General features: G+C 41.7%; 2 protein-coding genes across 10 annotated transcripts in view; one reads left to right on the plus strand and one right to left on the minus strand.

Moving 5' to 3' along the window:
- CNGB1 (cyclic nucleotide gated channel subunit beta 1) overlaps positions 1–18,579 on the minus strand; it is a 67,663-nt gene that overhangs the window by 45,050 nt on the left and 4,034 nt on the right. For 4 of the 9 annotated variants that reach the window (XM_072116946.1, XM_072116945.1, XM_072116941.1 and 1 more), the window contains exons 1-15: positions 11,802–11,954; positions 11,255–11,367; positions 8,321–8,351; positions 7,081–7,123; positions 6,881–6,995; positions 6,516–6,540; positions 6,387–6,429; positions 5,772–5,895; positions 5,192–5,219; positions 4,800–4,935; positions 4,109–4,202; positions 3,793–3,829; positions 3,692–3,716; positions 3,580–3,594; positions 1,603–1,669 (exon numbers count right to left, since the gene is read on the minus strand). In XM_072116946.1, the coding sequence (XP_071973047.1) occupies positions 1,603–1,669; positions 3,580–3,594; positions 3,692–3,716; positions 3,793–3,829; positions 4,109–4,202; positions 4,800–4,935; positions 5,192–5,219; positions 5,772–5,895; positions 6,387–6,429; positions 6,516–6,540; positions 6,881–6,995; positions 7,081–7,123; positions 8,321–8,351; positions 11,255–11,359 (888 nt within the window). In that variant the 5' untranslated portion in view covers positions 11,360–11,367; positions 11,802–11,954. Of the gene's footprint in view, positions 1–1,602; positions 1,670–3,579; positions 3,595–3,691; positions 3,717–3,792; positions 3,830–4,108; positions 4,203–4,799; positions 4,936–5,191; positions 5,220–5,771; positions 5,896–6,386; positions 6,430–6,515; positions 6,541–6,880; positions 6,996–7,080; positions 7,124–8,320; positions 8,352–11,254; positions 11,368–11,801; positions 11,955–14,325; positions 14,449–18,579 lie in introns of those variants that run through there. The other 5 variants (XM_072116939.1, XM_072116944.1, XM_072116943.1 and 2 more) reach the window with 5 other exon arrangements.
- SPMIP8 (sperm microtubule inner protein 8) lies at positions 13,065–17,942 on the plus strand. The gene is made up of 7 exons (XM_072116948.1): positions 13,065–13,270; positions 13,957–14,156; positions 14,590–14,651; positions 15,450–15,621; positions 17,087–17,148; positions 17,531–17,595; positions 17,675–17,942. Exons 2-7 carry the CDS (start codon positions 13,973–13,975, stop codon positions 17,709–17,711), a joined length of 582 nt encoding a protein of 193 aa, XP_071973049.1. The 5' UTR covers positions 13,065–13,270; positions 13,957–13,972; the 3' UTR covers positions 17,712–17,942.

Genomic DNA, 18,579 nt, shown 5'->3' on the forward strand with positions numbered 1-18,579 from the left:
ACGAAAAATGTGTTTTGGTTCTGTACAGGGCCGCCATCATGGGGGGTCAAGTGGGACTGTGTTCAAACCCCCCCCATTTTCCAATCAAAAGCGGACCGAGGGGTACAGTACCCACTAACCCAGCCCTATCAGTCTAAAACCAAAAATCTATACACACCTATCGGCTTCTTCTCCCCGACCACGCGGCACCATCTTCTCCTTTCACCGGCCTGGGTGCATCACTAGTGATACGCCAAGGCCTGAAGAGGAGAAGACGGAGCTGCAAGGAGAAGACAGACTCGTAGGCTGAGGAGAAAAAGCCGAAGGTGAGTATAGATTTTTTTGTCAAGAGGGCCCTGCTGTGGACATGACATTACATTAATGAGGGAGGATTTATGTAAAGAGGGAATCTGGGGTGAACATTTCATAAAAGGGAGGCATCTGGGGTGGACATTTCATTAAAGGGGCATGTGCTGTGAACTGGGGGTGGCTGACTGTGGACTCCGGCTGGCTGACGACTATGGACTGGGGCTGACTATGGACTGAGTGGGATCATGGTTGAGCTATCTATATACTGAGTGGGCACGTGCTGGGGCTATCTACATACTGAGTGGGCACGCACAGGTGCTATCTATAAACTGAGTGGGCACATGCAGTAGAGTAGGGTCCTGTCACTACTTTTGATAAATGTGGCATATTGGGGCACATTTACTAAGGGCTGTGCGCCAGTTTTCCGGAAGACTTTGCACTTTCTTTTAGGTGCAAACTTCTTGCACAGGTATTTAAGAAGTGCCTGTACCACAATTATGATGGTAGGCATCATGCAACACAAGTTAGGGAATTAGGGGGCGCTCCGGTGCTCAGGCAGACTGCGCCCCAGATTTGTTATGCAAACTCCAACATAATTGTGTTGCAAGCCCAATATTAAAGGTGACCAAAAAAAGTTGGTGCTCTCTGTCAGGGCAGTGCAGGGAGCGCCAAATTTATGAAGAACGTGTTCCAGAAATCCTGAATCTGGTGCACCTGGTACTATACATAGGCAAACTGCATTTAGTGCAGTTTGCCTTGTTCTTAGTAAATGTGCCCCGTTATGTATCATACTGCCAGCAGTAGTCTCTTGGTGGTGCCATTTAAAGAAGACCATTCAAAGTACTAAAGTAGGCGGCTTCTTAGTCCAGGTGTAGCAGCGTTAAATTGCTAGCTTTATTGGAACCATCCGATAAAGCTAGCAAACACTGCACTTTGTCACTAACGTCAGACCAAGCTAACAGCAGTCCATCGTATTTATGAGGGGGCAGTGCGAGGAGGCGGTGACTGCCGCGTGAAACCAGGTCACTGCCAGCATACGGTGTGGGAGGGTGGTCCAGGTAAGAAGCAGAGGAGAGGGGAGCACCCCGGACCGTTCCCTCATGAACACGTCAGACCGCTGTAAGCTCTCTCCGCTGTTCGCAGAGCTATGTACTGCACTGTTTGCTAGCTTTATCGGAAAGATCTGATAAAGCTAGCAGTTTAACACAGCTACAGCTGGGGTAGGCCTATGAATCTGCTTACTTTAGTAAGCTACTCCTAGATATATTATTACGGTGACAGGTCCTCTTTAATGTGACACTGATGGGTATATACCTGTTTTGCTGTTGTTACTGGTTGTGGAATTACTTTCTCCAGACCTTGAGTGATCCAGCTTAAAACCCTGAAAGTAAATGGTAAGCTATGTCAGCATAGTTTGTAATCTCACACATTTACCATCAAACCTCATTATCTTAAATCATAATTGTGTCACAACTCAACTTCTCACAATGTACTTTTTACATCCCTGATACATCATCACACCACATGACTTTGCACCATGTCCTCAACACACCTTCTTTCCAGGTATCTAAAAACACTAACTGGTACCAGAGGCATAACTACTGGGGCCAGCAGTGTCAGGGGGCCCAGAAATCTGGGATACGGGGTGTGTATATGCTCTAAGTGTGTAAATATACTGTATGTCTGTATATGGTACTGGTATATGTGTATATATGGCATGTATATACTGTATGTTTATGTTGTACAACTATATTTGGTGTTTTTATACTGCATAAATGTGTATTTATATATTGTACGTGTTATAATATTATGGTATAAACTATGTGTATGTATTTGATATACCGGTATATATAAATATATATATATATATATATATATATACAGTGGGTGTGTATAAGATTTATATATACATTATGTGTATATAAGATGTGTATATACTGTAGGTATAAAAGTAATAATGTATAAATGTATGTGTGTAAGAGTATATAAATGCGCATGAATAGAGAACTGTCCATGTATGTATATTGTATATAAATGTGTGTGACTGTAGCTCACATGTATGAGTGCGCAAAAATGTATATATATTTAGGGGAGGGGCCATTCCGAAGTTTGCTCTAGGGCCCAGTCTCTCCTAGTTATGCACCTGATTGGTACCCAATCAAACATCCACCTATCCATCTGAATGATGAGGAGAGTACATGGTAATAGGAGAGTATGGCATCGCATGACCATAGAAATGTTGTTGTCCCATATGTGTGGGCTATTCCTATCTGCTTAAAGGAAACCTACCATTTCAAATGGTAGGTTTAAGCTGTAAACACCGAGCACCAGCTCAGGGTGAGCTGGTGCCGGTGCTTAGTTTCGTTAGTGTTAAAACCGCGGTATCGCGGTTTTAACACTTTTTAAACTTTATAGCATAAACTGCTTCGGCGCTGCGTGCGCACGATCGTGCACGCGCCTACATAGGAAATGCCGCAGGCGCCGAAGCGGCTTCTGCTATAAAGTTTAAAAAGTGTTAAAACCGCGATACCGCGGTTTTAACACTAACGAAACTAAGCACCGGCACCAGCTCACCCTGAGCTGGTGCTCGGTGTTTACAGCTTAAACCTACCATTTGAAATGGTAGGTTTCCTTTAAGGAAGGCACCCAGTCTTACATTATTAGATGTGAAGAGGTTAGAAATTTTGGTACTTGGACTAATGGGGTTGGTGAGCTATGCCTTTAGGATGTGCTCTCACCCTTCCCCTGTTGCTTACCTATGACGTCTTTCTGTCCTACAGCACGTGGAGTTTATATTGCTACTCCTACTTACCTCCCCCTTCTTTGACAAGGCACTTAAGCTGTCCCTCCCTCCCAATGTTATTGAGTTGTTATGGTTTTTTGTAATGTTTTCCCTATGTATTTTATAGTTAATTTCAAGTCAACGCAGGTGGAATGGTAGAAGATTTAAGATCGTGTTTGCTTGGCTGGCCAACTTACCAATTGGGAGCCCAGCTGGGCATACAGCTTCCAGGGCTTCCAAGGCTCTTGCTATTCTATCCCAAGTACACAAGTGATTTTATGAATATTATGGGTTAATATATATATATAGCTGTGATCTAATTTCCCACCCAGCAAGAAACCTCTGCCATTTTCATAATTAACATAAACTGCTAAAGTTTACTGATTTGTGTTACAGGTTGGGTCGGCCCTAATGGTTGGTTCACATAAGGAATTCAGTTGCATGCCCTCCAGACTGAAACTGCACAATATGAGTGGCTGATAATCACTGAAGAGTAACAAATGGCATACCTGGTGCTCTCAGTACTGGTCCAGCCACATGGAATAATAAGAAAGAGAAACTTAATGTCACACACATAATAAGAATGAAGAGACACTAGTGATACATGAGTGGGTCACTCACCTGCTCTTAGAGTCCTTCCTGATCACTGAAAGAAAACACATAGAGCCTCAGTCTCATACCTCCATAAATATAAGACTGCCCCACAAGTACTAAGTGCTCACCTTCAGGGGGCACTTCCACCTCTTTAGGCTTCTCTACCTGACCATAATAAAAAAAATCATATTTAACAAAAACAAAACAATAAACTAATTATACAAATTATAATTAAACTAATTATATCCATTCCAAACTTAAACTCACTGCACAGTATAACTTCTTCTGATCCCTATTTATATACTGCTCAGTACTCACTACTGATATCCTTAATTTGTGGATGCTACACAGTTCTTCTTTTCTTGTTCTGTACTAGTTCTCACATTATCTGTTGGTAAACTGCACAATAGTGCTGTATACTATAAGTTGGATAAGCTCACTCACCTCTGCATTCTTAGGGGCTGTAGCTGGCATCTCTGGTTGTGGCACCACTTTTCCCAGTCCTTGCATCAGCCAGTTTAAGACCCCACTGCTAGGACTGCAAGTCAAGGTATTTCATTGTGAGTAACTTGTGCACTAGTAATAAATTGGGTGATGATTAGAAAATTGTTCAGCCTGCTTTGTACCTGGTGGGTGCAGCGGTAGGACAATCACTACAATGGAGCAAGGGATCAGTGCTACAGTAAGGTGCTACATCATGAGATTTTTGGTCTTCTCATTTGAGCCCTCACAATGCAGAACTTGAGGACTGAAACCAATTACAGGCAGTGCCCGGGTTATGTACAAGATAGGTTCCGTAGGTTTGTTCTTAAGTTGAATTTGTATGTAAGTCAGAACTGTATATGTTATAACTGTAACCCCAGCCAATTTTTTTTTGGTCTCTGTGACAATGGAATTTCAAAATGTTGGCTTGCAATAGGCACCAGGATTAACAATAAAGCTTAATTGCAGGCACATTTGATAACTGTTATAGCTGATCATTGTAGCCTAAGGCAAAGTACAGTAAATTACCCATTACCAGAGGTGCTTTTGTAACTAGGGGTCTTTGTAAGTCGGATGTTCTTAAGTAGGGGGACCGCCTGTATATAGGATTTCTTTACTCAATGCTTTTAATAAGGCAATTTTATGCACATACCTCGACTCAGGCTTTTTGTCTGCAGACTCCACTGCTAAGGTGACTACTGGTTGTACCTCAACTGGGACAGGAGGTGGTGGTGGTGGTGGTGGTACAGGACTGGCGATAGGGGATGGTGGAGCAACAATCACTTCTGCTTTGAAAGAAAGTGTAACCGCTAATACACAATCGCATTATGATATCCACCTTTTGTACTTTCATTTTCATACACCATCTTTCGCATTGTGTACATTATAACTTCCACTTATCACATAGAAATTTCATCTGTTATCAACCTTGCAATAACACTCCTAAATAAATAAATCTCCTTCTTAATACTATATAATCTCTCCAGCTATTTTTGTCTGCCTCTTTGCTGTGTTGTCACCCTGCTGCAGCTACTGAGTACCTACCTTCCACCTTTTCTGTTGGAGGCTTCTGCTGTGAAGACAAAATAAAAAGTATTGTACAGGAATCAGAATATCTACCCCATGGGGTATGATCTCTTTCTTGTAGAGAGAATATTTTGTCAAACCTTAAAGAGGACCTGTTATTATGATTTGGTACACCATTACCTTATGGATCGGTGGTTAAGTGGCCCATATCGCCCTTTATGAAATACCTCTCTGGCCGCGAATAACATTTTTTAAAAAGTTATATTTACCTCGGTCCGGTGCTCTGTGCGCCTGGGTATTTGAGCAGTGAAACCGGTGTACTACATTGCGGCTTCACTGCGCTCGTACTGTCGGTGAAGCGCTCCAGCTTCATTTAAGAACTGTGGCGGCGCAGGGAGGACTAAAAAAAAAATCCAATGCACCTCTTCAGACTCATCTCTAGTTAAGTATAAAGTTTGATATTTTTTCATTGCGGCCACGGAGGGGCTTGGAAAAGTGTGATATGGGACTATAAAACACTGGTCCATAAGGACCAGAGGGTGGTTTAGTGTCCCAAATTGCCATGACAGGTCCTCTTTAAGCACACACAGCAACTTACCAGCTCCTCACTCACAGCAGTAGGCTCGGATGTGACACCAGTTGTTGCCTTCGGAGTCCATGCTGGCTGGGGGATCACCTTCTCAAAGCCATGTGACAACCAGGACAGGACACCCAGGGAGGAGCTGCAGGTAAATGCCACAGTAAAGTAAATGGCATTGACTTCAGACAGAGCCGGATTACTAGTAGGCACTACGGCCTCTGCCACTGTGCCAGCTAGGCAGGTAGGCTACTTCACTGCCACTCTGCCAGTTAGGCCAGCAGCCAGGCTAACATGTGAGTAGTAAAAAAATTAGAATATTAATGATAATTTAGAATAGTAATGTTTACCACTTTCTCGGCTACATTAATGTGGCCCTAAGTACAGAGATGTTTTTGGTTCTCCCAGTAAATATCAGTTCTTGTCTCTACACTGTGTTTAGTCATTTTTAGTTCTTTCTGATTATTAAAAGCTTGGGAAAGTGAGTCAATATAGTCGCCATTACAGTTACCACAGGGTCGTCATCCATGTTTCATAGATTTCTAACAGTAAAATAGCAGACTGTTACCCCCCAAAGAGCAGCTAAGGCAGAAAACTGTAAGGCAATTTTTAACTGGGGTTGTTCTGAATCGATACCTGTCACTCTGCTCCGCAGGGCCATTCTCTGCTACTTTGTCAACTATGATTGAAAAAAAATAGAGATCTGTAAATGGTAGAATCTGCATTAGTGCCACAGGCAGCAATGCAAACATGTCCGCTTCTTACCTGTTTCACTCACTGCCTTAGGCTTCTGTAAAAGAACAAATGGGATATCACTTTGAGTGAAGTGAAACTTTATTCAGTACCTCCATCAATACTATCTTTTCAGGAGGAAACAAATGACACACAAGCAAAAGGAGTAGGAGAAGGTAATGCCAACAGCTGTAGTGAGAACGTCAGCAAACCTATCATTATGATTGCCCATATGAGAGCATCCGTTATTCTTAGCCAGAACAAGGAATGGTAGTCAAACACATAGACCAGGGGTAAAGATTTTCATTATTCCACTGTATACTTGTAATAATAACTGATGCAAAACATTTATATAACAACTGAGGTTGGCCTTAGTCAGGGTTTGGCCTTTTTACTACCTGTTCCACCACGGTCTCTACTTCCCTGCTTCCTCTTGCCAAAACAGGACTATCTACTGGCTGAGGGACAACTTTTCCCAGTCCTTGAGATAGCCAACCAAGAACTCCTGCAGAACTGCAAGACAACATTAGGTTTCCTAGTTACACATGTTAAAAATTGGAAACAATAGATTCAGTCAAAGAGACAAAAAAAATATCACCTCTTATCAGACATCGTACTGGTTTCCTGTGCTCTGGAATCGGCTGTAAAAATACAGAAGATGAAAAGCTGGAACAGCTATACAAACAGAAAACTAGTCTGTGACAATAATATATCCAAATTACTATTCCAGACTAACTATAAAACCACATAACAATCAAATTCAAAAGGGGAGATTTATTATATGCATGCGCCCCACCCCTGCGGGATACATCATGAGGCTTGGACCACATAATATATCCGGCAGCCGTGCAGGCTGGCAGACAAAACTGGTAGTTTTGAGTACAAATCTGTGAACATTTACCGGTTAATGTTCAAAGATATTTGGAAGGTGAGCCCCATGCCGACCCACTCTGCCGCCCACTACGCCCCCTCCACCCCCACATGTAACAGAAGCACTGATACATCTCCCCCATAGATTGTAAGCTCTTGTGAGAAGGGCCCTCACTTCTACAGTTTCAAATGAATATGTTTTTAGGTCAAATTCACACAAACATATGGGGGATATATATATACGGCCGAAGCTTGCAGCCATACATATGTCCCCAATAGATGGCAATAGGCGGAAAGAGCGGTATGCTGCCTCACGTGTGGCACCATACTGCTCCTTACATGGGGAAAAGATAGAACATGTCCTATCTTTCCCTGTGTGCACAGCCATGCATCTCTATGGAGAGGGGAGGGGGTCACACCTCGTCCTCTCCAGCGTGCCAGACATATGCGCACACGTTAGTGTGAATACGGCCTTACTCTGTAGTGTCTTGTTTTATTTGTATATATACCCCATGATCAGTAAAGTGTTGCGGAATATGATGGAGATATAGAAATAAAGATTTATTATTATTGTCATCTTTAACTATTAACTATTTAACTATAACAATATTCAGGACCCATTTTAAAGATTAGGGGCCAATTATTAACCAAATAATTAACCATAGCCAGCTATGTAACTAGGTAATCATCCAAGACCAACTGTATATTCAGATTACTATCCATGGTTCAGTTTATAACCTGAAAACTATCCCAGGCCAAATGTATATCCAAATCCATCTACATAAATAGAACTACCTACAGTCATCTATAGATTAACAATGGGCCCATCATATTATTGGCCAACTTACAAATAATCATTTCAAAAAAATAGTTAATTTGATTACTGGAGAAACATCCTTCAGGAAGGTGAAGGTTATGAAGGTACAAAACTAACGAATGTACTTGGCAGTAACGGAAGGTCTTCTTACCTGGGGGGTCTTTTTGTGTACAGGTCACATTCTGAAATATAAAGTAGCACATAATAAGTGAAGCCAACAGCCAGGAGACATATTTTTTTGGCTTCATTGCACTTTGCTTTTAAAGGAAATATACAATTAGTTTTTATGCATTATGAACCAAACATACCTTTAGAATGCTGAAGCTACACTGATGCAAAACATATCTTGTTTAATCATACCTCCCAACTTTTGGTCGAGAGAAAGAGGGACAAAAGCCCCTCCTTTTTCTACACCATTCTCATCCTCCCACCTACAAGCATAGTTTAATATTGACCTTGATGGCCCCACATGATACAATGCCCCTTTTTTTGGCCAACCCCCTCCCCCCTTAACCTGTATCCTCCTCATTCTGTGGCCCCCTGTCCTCCTTCCCCCTACTGTATCCCCTGTTCTCTATCCTCCATCCACCTCCTGTATCCCCTGTTCTTCATCCCCCTCCAGTGGCCTCCTGTCCTCCAGCCTCCTCCTCCTGTCCCCCAGCATCCTCCAGCCTCTTCCTCCTGTCCTCCAACATCCTCCTCCTGTCCCCCAGCCTACTCAAGCCTCCTCCTGTCTTGCAGCTTCCCTCTCCCCCTGTCCCCCAGCCCCTCCTCTTGTCCCCCAGTCTCCTCCAGCATCCACTGCGAAACATGTCAGGGGGCTATGTAATTTTTAATTTGTGTGATCTAATATGGAGAGACAGTATAGGGTATGATATAGGAAAGAGGTGTGCGTGATTACCCCGCTAGGGGTTTATTCCTAAGACATCCCTTCCTTCCCTTCCCACTCTCTGAATGAATGGAGTCAACTATAGGGAGAGTGAGAATTATCAGAAGTTAGAAAAAATATACAGTGAAACTTACACTAAGCTTGTAGGGGAAAAAGGAAAAGAGACTGTATGTAACTAATTACGGAACAACTTATCTCTTGGAAAAGTAGAGGGATTCATTGCTACATAAGAGGCCCTACAACTCTGGAGATATTGGAAATACCATTGTGGCCACCAGGTGATAGAATTATTGAATTCACCGACATAGATGTTTGATAATTCACCTCAATTCTCTTAATGCTCTGCGCCGTAGCTCTACAGCGCAGAGGTACAGGGAATGTATGAAGAGGGCTCATGGGCTGAGTCCTCTTCATACAAGGGTGGGGGTTGTTGCAAATTGCAGCAAACCCCCACCGCTAATAACCGTTGTTTCGGCACGATCGGTAGCCATGGTAGCCACTGGGTCTTCGTTTGATCCGAGGCTACATGGCTTCTGCAGATTCGTTACAATGAGCCAGTGGCTCATGACCTGCAAAAATTCCATATATTGCAATACAGAGGTATTGCAGTATATGGTAGGAACGATCTGACCATCTAGGATTAATGTACCCTAGATGGTCTAAAAAATAGTGAAAAAAAAAAAGTTTAAAAAAATTAAAAAAATTTATAAAATATTAAAAATTCTAATCAACCCCCTTTCAATAGAACTGATATAAAACATAATAAACAGTAAAAATCACAAACATATTAGGTATCGCCGCGTCCCACAATGCCCGATCTATCAAAATATAAAAACGGTTACGGCCGGTGGTGACCTCCAAGACGGGAAATGGCGCCCAAATGTCCGAATGTCCGAAATGCGACTTTTACACCTTTACATCACATAAAAAATGGATTAAAAAGTGATCAAAATGTCGCACAGACCTCAAAATGGTAACGATGAAAACGACGACTCATTTTGAAAAAAAATGACACCTCCCCCAGCTCCGTACCTCAAAGTTTGAAAAAGTTATTAGTGTCAGAAGATGGCAAAAAAATTTTTTCATTTTTGTACACATTCGTTTAATTTTTGAAAATGTATTAAAACGCAAAAATAAATACCTGTATAAATTTGGTATCACCGCGATCGTACCAAACAAAAGAATAAAGCTGAGGTGTTATTTGGAGCCCACAAGAACGTGACGCACGTGCAGTTTTCTTTCAATTTTTTCACATTTGGAATTTTTTTTTCAGCTTCGCAGTACATGGCATGTTAAAATAAATAACATTATGGGAAAGTAAAATTTGTTACGCACAAAATAAGCCCTCACACAGGTCTGCACACGTAAAAATGAAAAAGTTATGGATTTTTGAAGGTGGAGAGCGAGAAATGAGCCCCTTAAGGGGTTAAAGTATCTTTCATGGTATGAGAACATTTGATCTTAATTGGTGAATAATAAAAGTTAAGTTTTAGTGTATAAAAAGTAGTGTAGCCCTCAGGGCATTATTTTTGGTAAAGTTTAAAATATCTATTTCATCACAATAGGTCCTTGTATGTTTAAAAACAATACAAGACACCGGGGGCTGGTTACCATGCTAGTTTTTCATAGAAACACATATGCGAACAGGCTGTGGCGCTAACGGTACGTGTGACGGCACCCTCAGAAGGCTGTTAACTGCTCTAATTGTTTTCTCTGAACTGGTGCATGGGTTGCTGTTGCCTTTGATCACAGCATCACCAATCCTTCACCTTTGATATTTGTCCCCTTTATTGCCACAGCAGGCAGGTGAGTTTACATCAGCTGTTGTGATGCGCGTAAAGCACCCTTAAGACACAGAAGTGTTTTCAGTGGGCCCAGGGGTCATGTCACAGAATCAGGGAAATCACTTTTAGTACAAGATGACTTGTGCATCTAACAAATCTGCTGTTTGTAGTGCTATCACATCAGAATAGAAAACATGCAATCTATTTTTACAGTAATGCAATAACATTCTTCTGACACTGATTTCTGCTCCTAAGCGATCACCATATATGCACTCCATGTCACAGCATCTCTTTCTACAGTGTGTTGTTACAAGTTTCTTTCTCTTGTACGGAGATGGGATGGTACAGTATACTGCTTGGCACCAAAGCCACTATTCTGAAGTGGGAAATCACTCAACACCATAATACTTACTTCACAAAGGGAGGTGGGTGCAGGGCTTGTGTCTTGCCCATCAGAAGAGACTTTTTTAGGGGTCTCTGGAGGTTGCGGAATTACTTTATCAATCCAGCTGAACATTCTTTAACCTGCAGGAGAATACTTCAATGATCAGGACAAGACCATAGTTTTTATGATGCAAAATATAAATGCGAGATTCACAGAGAAAAGGTCTATAAATAAAGACTGCATATTAACTACTAATTAATGGAACCCATATAGGAGTATATTAGTGATCAGTAATGCAACTGTTTATCCCCATACAGTTTGTTTATTGTCTCTCTACATTTCTAAGCAAAATATATCATACAGAATAGGTATAGTTACAGAAGTTGCGCACATTTCATTATCATTATATTATAACCACTGTTAATATATCAATCTTGCTCGGATATAAGATGTTTGACTTACTATTAAATGTTTCTCTTAGGTGCTTACATCCACCATAACAAAACTTGCATAACACACTCTCAACACACACTATGCTATATTAGATATGTAAGATGTCCCCCAAATTATTTACCTGGCAACTCCTGTACTGCTGGCACCTGGGGCTCGCAGTTCTTCCGCTGTCTCAGGAAGCTGGAGCGTCCTTGACTAAATCCCTCTTCTGCTGAGGCAGCAAAGTATAGTCTGATCCCATCACTGCCACAGGATAAATGGATTTGCCAAGGTCCCTAATAGCCAACCACTGACTGACGTGTGCAACCCCCAACTAATCCCATCACCCATCATCACTTAACCCAGCCCCTGTCCTTAACACGCATATGTGAATTTAACCTCCGAACTAGGATCTGTATTTAATTAATAAAAGCCACTCAACTCTAAAAAATGGATGTATTCATGGTTCAGTAGCTTTTATATGGATTTCATCTTAGATCCTCGTAGGCTATAATCTATATGGAGAAGATTTTAGCATTGACTTCATTCCAGTGAATGAATGCTGCTTCAGAATGACTTTGAGGTCAGAACTACTTTGTAAATCCAGCATAACATGTGCCAATGTGGATGTTATTAAAAATGGCACACAGTGTACCAGTCCTGATAAATTCCCCCCATTGTTTCTTAGACAGGTTCATACTACCCACCATGAGTAGTCTGCAAAAAACAGAGAAACTAATACATGCTTTACTTGCTTAAAATATTGAGGCCACATTTACTTACCTGTCCAGTCGCTATCCCTGAAAGTGCATTGTATGACCGGAATGTACTCTGCCACGATTCACGAAGACCGTGCACCCGATATCCTGCATGTGTCGCTTCCCTACTCAGGTCCACCAGAGTTCACTTACTTCTTCGTGGTGCATGTAAGTGCATTGATTGCAACACAATTTGAATCTTAAATCCCGCGCTCAGTCTGAATCAGCCGGATTGTCCGATGGCCCGTCCCCCGATTTCTGTTGCATAAAAAACCAGGGCTGCTGCACCACAATCTGATCACGTCTTAGTGCAGCCCTGAACCTAAAGATACTGGAGGAGACTATACCTGATTACATAGGACTACTGTGTCTGGTTAGAGACAGAAACCAAGTACCTTCTTCCAGAAGTGCTGGAATTGTTTGAGACCAGTGTGAGATCAAGTTCTGTGCAAGTTCTATCACCTATATGCCTAAGCTGTAAACAGATGGCAATGATCACAGACTTACCAGAATGCCGGACAAAAAAACTGAATTTCCTTCTCTGGTTGTGTTTTAAGAGTTGTGTCATTCATTATAATTACATTTTAACTTTGTCCCACGTCACCACGTCTAAGGTGATATCAAATATGTATTTTTATGCAAAACACAGCCTTCAAATTATACCCAGAGATACCCCAGGTCACAGAGAGAAATGCCAAGTCACTTATAATGTAGAAAGTGCTGTGTAAATGCCCAGTACCCTGTGATCAGAGACTTGTAATGCAGCCTGGACAGGGCACAATAACCCTGGAGACTGCTACCCAGCAACACCATACAAACACAGGAGCACCATCTAGACTAGATCCTGCAGGAGGTGAGTCCATAATATGCACCTATAATTCCCACCTAGGGTTGTGTAGATACAAGAAATATTCAGATGTAAATCACATAGGATACTAACAGGCTCCATATTTAGAAGTCTATAGACACAGGTTTTATATGTATAATACTAACACACACAAATATTAGAAGTCTATAGTTAGTTTATGATGCTAACAGTATTTGCATCTAGAGGTCTACAGACATATGGAGCATGTGTTATGCAAAAATGCTCCAATTCTACAAGTCTACAGACATATGGAACATGTATGATACTAACAAGCTCCACATATAGAGGTCTAAAGACACATGGAAAACTTTATACTAAAAGAGACACATCTAGAGGTATCATGTATAATACAAACAAGCTACACATCAAGGAGGTCTACAGAAAAATTGAACATGAGTAAAACTAAAAAGCTTCACAGACATATGGGACATATATAATACAAACAAGCTCAATGTCTGGATAACTAAATTCACATGGAACAGGTTTGATACATCACAAACATCACATTTGCAAAGTTTATGGACATAAGAAATAAATATGATAATATAAACACAAAGTACTGTATAATACTAAAAAAGTCTGTACCTACCGGTACATGTAATACATGTAATATGACAATGTCCTCTACACATAAGAAGTGATGGTAAATACACTATCATGTTTTCTCACAGGTCTCATCAACTACAGATGGCTCTCGCTCAGCACCATTGTAGTTGGGCCTCAGACAAGTCCTCTCCTGTGTACCCCCTAGCAGGAGTAAAACACTGCCTTTTCCACCCTCGGCTGCCTACCCTACGCAGGATGGAAATGGATAGTATGGTGCATAAGTTAAGTGATGAACACTCAAGGACCAACACGCCCTGCGACCATAGTAAGAGTCCAATAATTCACACCACCCTCCAACATACTATAACTTTCCATAATTTATTAATTCTTTGTAGCAAGTTATCAAACCAAAAGGCCTTCTGCCTGGAGAACAATTGTAGTGAAAGTGATTGTGTTATACCTAACCTGATTTATAGAGCATGGCAGAACCTCACCTTATAGATATGTCATAGCTTGTGCCTTTGCTAGGAACATCAGAGAAAAGTTCATTCATGCAGGATCTCATTGGTAGATTTGGAGGGTATGAAGCCATCAATCTCCTTATTGAATGTATATCTTCATCAACCATTCTTCTTCTTTATATTTATAATACCTGGACAAATAGGACAACATATCCCTATAAAAAGAGTGGTTTATAAGAGTGCAAAGAGAGTTCTCTGCCATAATAAAATGTTTCCCTCTTATCTTTGTTGGAGCAGGAAGCTTCAAGAATACCAGGTTTACTACATATGGCTCAGAGAAGCATCTCCTGCCATCACTAGTAAGTGCATCTTAGTTAGTTCACCCTTTTATACATTAAGGAAAGTAAAGCTATGTGGAGACTACTGTGTGCTGCCTTGGGCCTTAAACAACAAGGAAAGTAGCCGTTGTTTATGGCCAGCGTGTCATTGAGGTCCGCTCACAAGATGAAGAAAATAGAAAAGTGTCTTGATTTTCAGGCATAGGGCACACACTCGGGTGTGGAAACAACGGCCATGAGTATAAACCTATTAAAATACATGGCAACATGTGCTATCCATTTAATTAAAAGATAGCACTCTGTCAAAATTAAAGGGGTTGTTCGCTTTCAGCAATGATTGATATTGTTTGTATAAGGAAGTTATACAATTTTTCAATTTATATTCTGTATCAATTCCTCACTGTCTTCTTGGTCTCTGCTTGCTGTGCTTCTATATAAAGCTTCTAAGTTTACTTCCAGTGGATACTGTCCATGGTGATGTGATAGACAGGCAGGTGCGCGAGACATTATTATCACACGGCTCTGCTTACTCTCAGTGGTAATAACGGCTCGTGCACCTGCCTGTCCATCACATCACATGGACAGATTATAACCACTGGAAGTAAACAGAGAAGCTTTCTATAGAAGTACAGAAAGCTGAGATCCAAAAAACTGTGAGAAAGAAAAAAAATTGTATAGCTCCAATGACTATTGTATGGACAAGGGGAGGAGGGAGGGAGAGTCGGGGTTGTTTTGTAAGTTTGTAAAATTTGAACACTTTAATAAGCAATTTGACAGAAAAAGAATTGAAGAACTTTACTGTTATGTGGTCTCTTTCAGGAGATCACAAACACTGGGAGGCAGCTTACACGGCGAGACACACACCAAAACACAGAGATTCAACGGGGTTGGACTAAAGATGAAGACGTTACCTGTAGGCAAGCAGCCAAAGACAGCCCAAGAGGTCCTACAAATTCTGGGGACTTTCAGCTGATGGAATTAAAGAAAATGGGTAACTTTAACACATTATATGTTATGAAACCTACAAACTCCACATCCAGAAGTCTGTACCCATATGACACATGTATAATACCCACTAGATCCACATCCAGAAGTCTGTACCCACATGACACATGTATAATACCGACAAGATCCACATCCAGAAGTCTGTACCCACATGGCACATGTATGATACCCACTAGATCCACATCCAGAAGTCTGTACCCACATGGCACATGTATAATACCGACAAGATCCACATCCTGAAGTCTGTACCCACATGGCACATGTATAATACCGACAAGATCCACATCCTGAAGTCTGTACCCACATGACACATGTATAATACCGACAAGATCCACATCCTGAAGTCTGTACTCACATGACACATGTATAATACCCACTAGATCCACATCCTGAAGTCTGTACCCACATGACACATGTATAATACCCACTAGATCCACATCCAGAAGTCTGTACCCACATGACACATGTATAATACCCACTAGATCCACATCCAGAAGTCTGTACCCACATGACACATGTATAATACCCACTAGATCCACATCCAGAAGTCTGTACCCACATGACACATGTATAATACCCACTAGGTCCACATCCAGAAGTCTGTACCCATATGGCACATGTATAATATCCACTAGATCCACATCCAGAAGTCTGTACCCACATGACACATGTATAATACCCACTAGATCCACATCCAGAAGTCTGTACCCACATGACACATGTATAATACCCACTAGATCCACATCCAGAAGTCTGTACCCACATGACACATGTATAATACCGACAAGATCCACATCCAGAAGTCTGTACCCACATGACACATGTATAATACCCACTAGATCCACATCCAGAAGTCTGTACCCATATGGAACATATATAATACCCACTAGATCCACATCCAGAAGTCTGTACCCACATGACACATGTATAATACCGACAAGATCCACATCCAGAAGTCTGTACCCATATGGAACATGTATAATACCCACTAGATCCACATCCAGAAGTCTGTACCCACATGGCACATGTATAATACCGACAAGATCCACATCCAGAAGTCTGTACCCACATGGCACATGTATAATACCGACAAGATCCACATCCAGAAATCTGTACCCACATGGAACATGTATAATACCGACAAGATCCACATCCAGAAGTCTGTACCCACATGACACATGTATAATACCGACAAGATCCACATCCAGAAGTCTGTACCCACATGGCACATGTATAATACCGACAAGATCCACATCCTGAAGTCTGTACCCACATGACACATGTATAATACCCACTAGATCCACATCCAGAAGTCTGTACCCATATGGCACATGTATGATACCCACAAGCTCTACATCAAGAGTCACTACTGAGATGCATGACTGAACATCACAAGTAGTCCTGCCTGGTACTGTGATGGTTTGTTGTAACACTACATCCCTTATTCACAGATTTAGGATTTGGTGGTTATGCTGTGCGGTTCCTGTCCCCTGAAGTAACTCACTCCTGGAAGGTAAGTAAAAGCAGACGTCATGCTTACACTTACAATAGTTTTAGAATACAAAAAAATGGCCCACATTTACTAAGGGCTTTGCACCAGCTTTCTGACGTACTTTGCATGTTCTTTTGGGTGTAAACGGCTTGCACAGGTATTTAATAAGTGTCCGCACCACAAATGTGTCACACAGAACTGTTTTGTGGTGAACTCTTTTGGGCCAGTGCAGGGAAGTGACAGATTCATGATTTCTGGCTCATGTTCTTCATGATTCTGTTGCACCGAGCATTATAGATGGGAAGAGCACTTTTAATGCAGTGTCCCGCATTCTTGGTAAATGTGCCTCAATATCTATCTCTACCGCTTTGTATTCTAAAATTGCATCTTTATTCTTTGACAGTTCTGCCTGCAGCATAACCCATCTTTGGATGAGTATGGACAAAAGCCAGTTCCTGTGGAGATAATGTAAGTCTGTACCCTAACAATCTTTGCTGCCCAGTTCCCACAATCCTCCATTTAACCTCTAATTCTCCTTTAACTACAGGAACATTTTTCGCACATTTGGCCCAGCCTACAGATGAGAAGCTCAACCACCTATAAAATCCACATTACCTGGTTTACATCCATAGACCTGAAGATCCTGCTGCCTACAAACCATTCCACTAAGTAACAATGATATCCCCGGGATTACACTTCTAGAAGTTTAGATGCATCACATGTTGGGTGACATAAGGAAGACAAAACATGTGAACATACAATATAATAATAATACCCCTCTTCTGTAATAAAGATTATGTCATTATCATCTTACAGCACAAGGTTGGAAGAATGAGAGGTGGAAACAACAAAGGTGGGTTAAATAAAAGAATGCCGTAAATACTCGAGTATACGCCGCCGACCCAAGTATATGCCGAGACCCCTAATTTTACCACCAAAAACTGGGAAAAACTATTGACTCGAGTATAAGCCGAGGGAAGGAAATGCATTGGTCACAGCCCCCCCCCCCAAAGTAAATAACCAGCAAGCCCCCAGTAGTATATAGCCGGCCAGCTCCCAGTAATATATAGCCAGCCTGCCCCCATGTAGTATACAGCCAGCTACCCCCTAGTAGTATACAGCCAGCCAGCCCTCAGTAATATACAGCCAGCCAGCCCCCAGTAGTATACAGCCAGCCAGCCCCCATGTAGTATACAGCCAGCCAGCCCCCATGTAGTATACAGCCAGCCTGACCCCATGTAGTATACAGCCAGCCAGCCCCCATGTAGTATACTGCCAGCCCCCATGTAGTATACAGCCTTCCTGCCCCCATGTAGTATACAGCTAGCTAGCCCCCATGTAGTATACAGCAAGACTGCCCCATGTAGTATACAGCCTGCCCCCATGTAGTATACAGCCAGCCGCCCCCAGCACTTAAAAAAAATAAACTTATATACTCACCCTCCGATGCTC

This window comes from Engystomops pustulosus, chromosome 7 (genome assembly GCF_040894005.1).
Source record: "Engystomops pustulosus chromosome 7, aEngPut4.maternal, whole genome shotgun sequence".
Taxonomy (NCBI): Eukaryota; Metazoa; Chordata; class Amphibia; order Anura; family Leptodactylidae; genus Engystomops; species Engystomops pustulosus.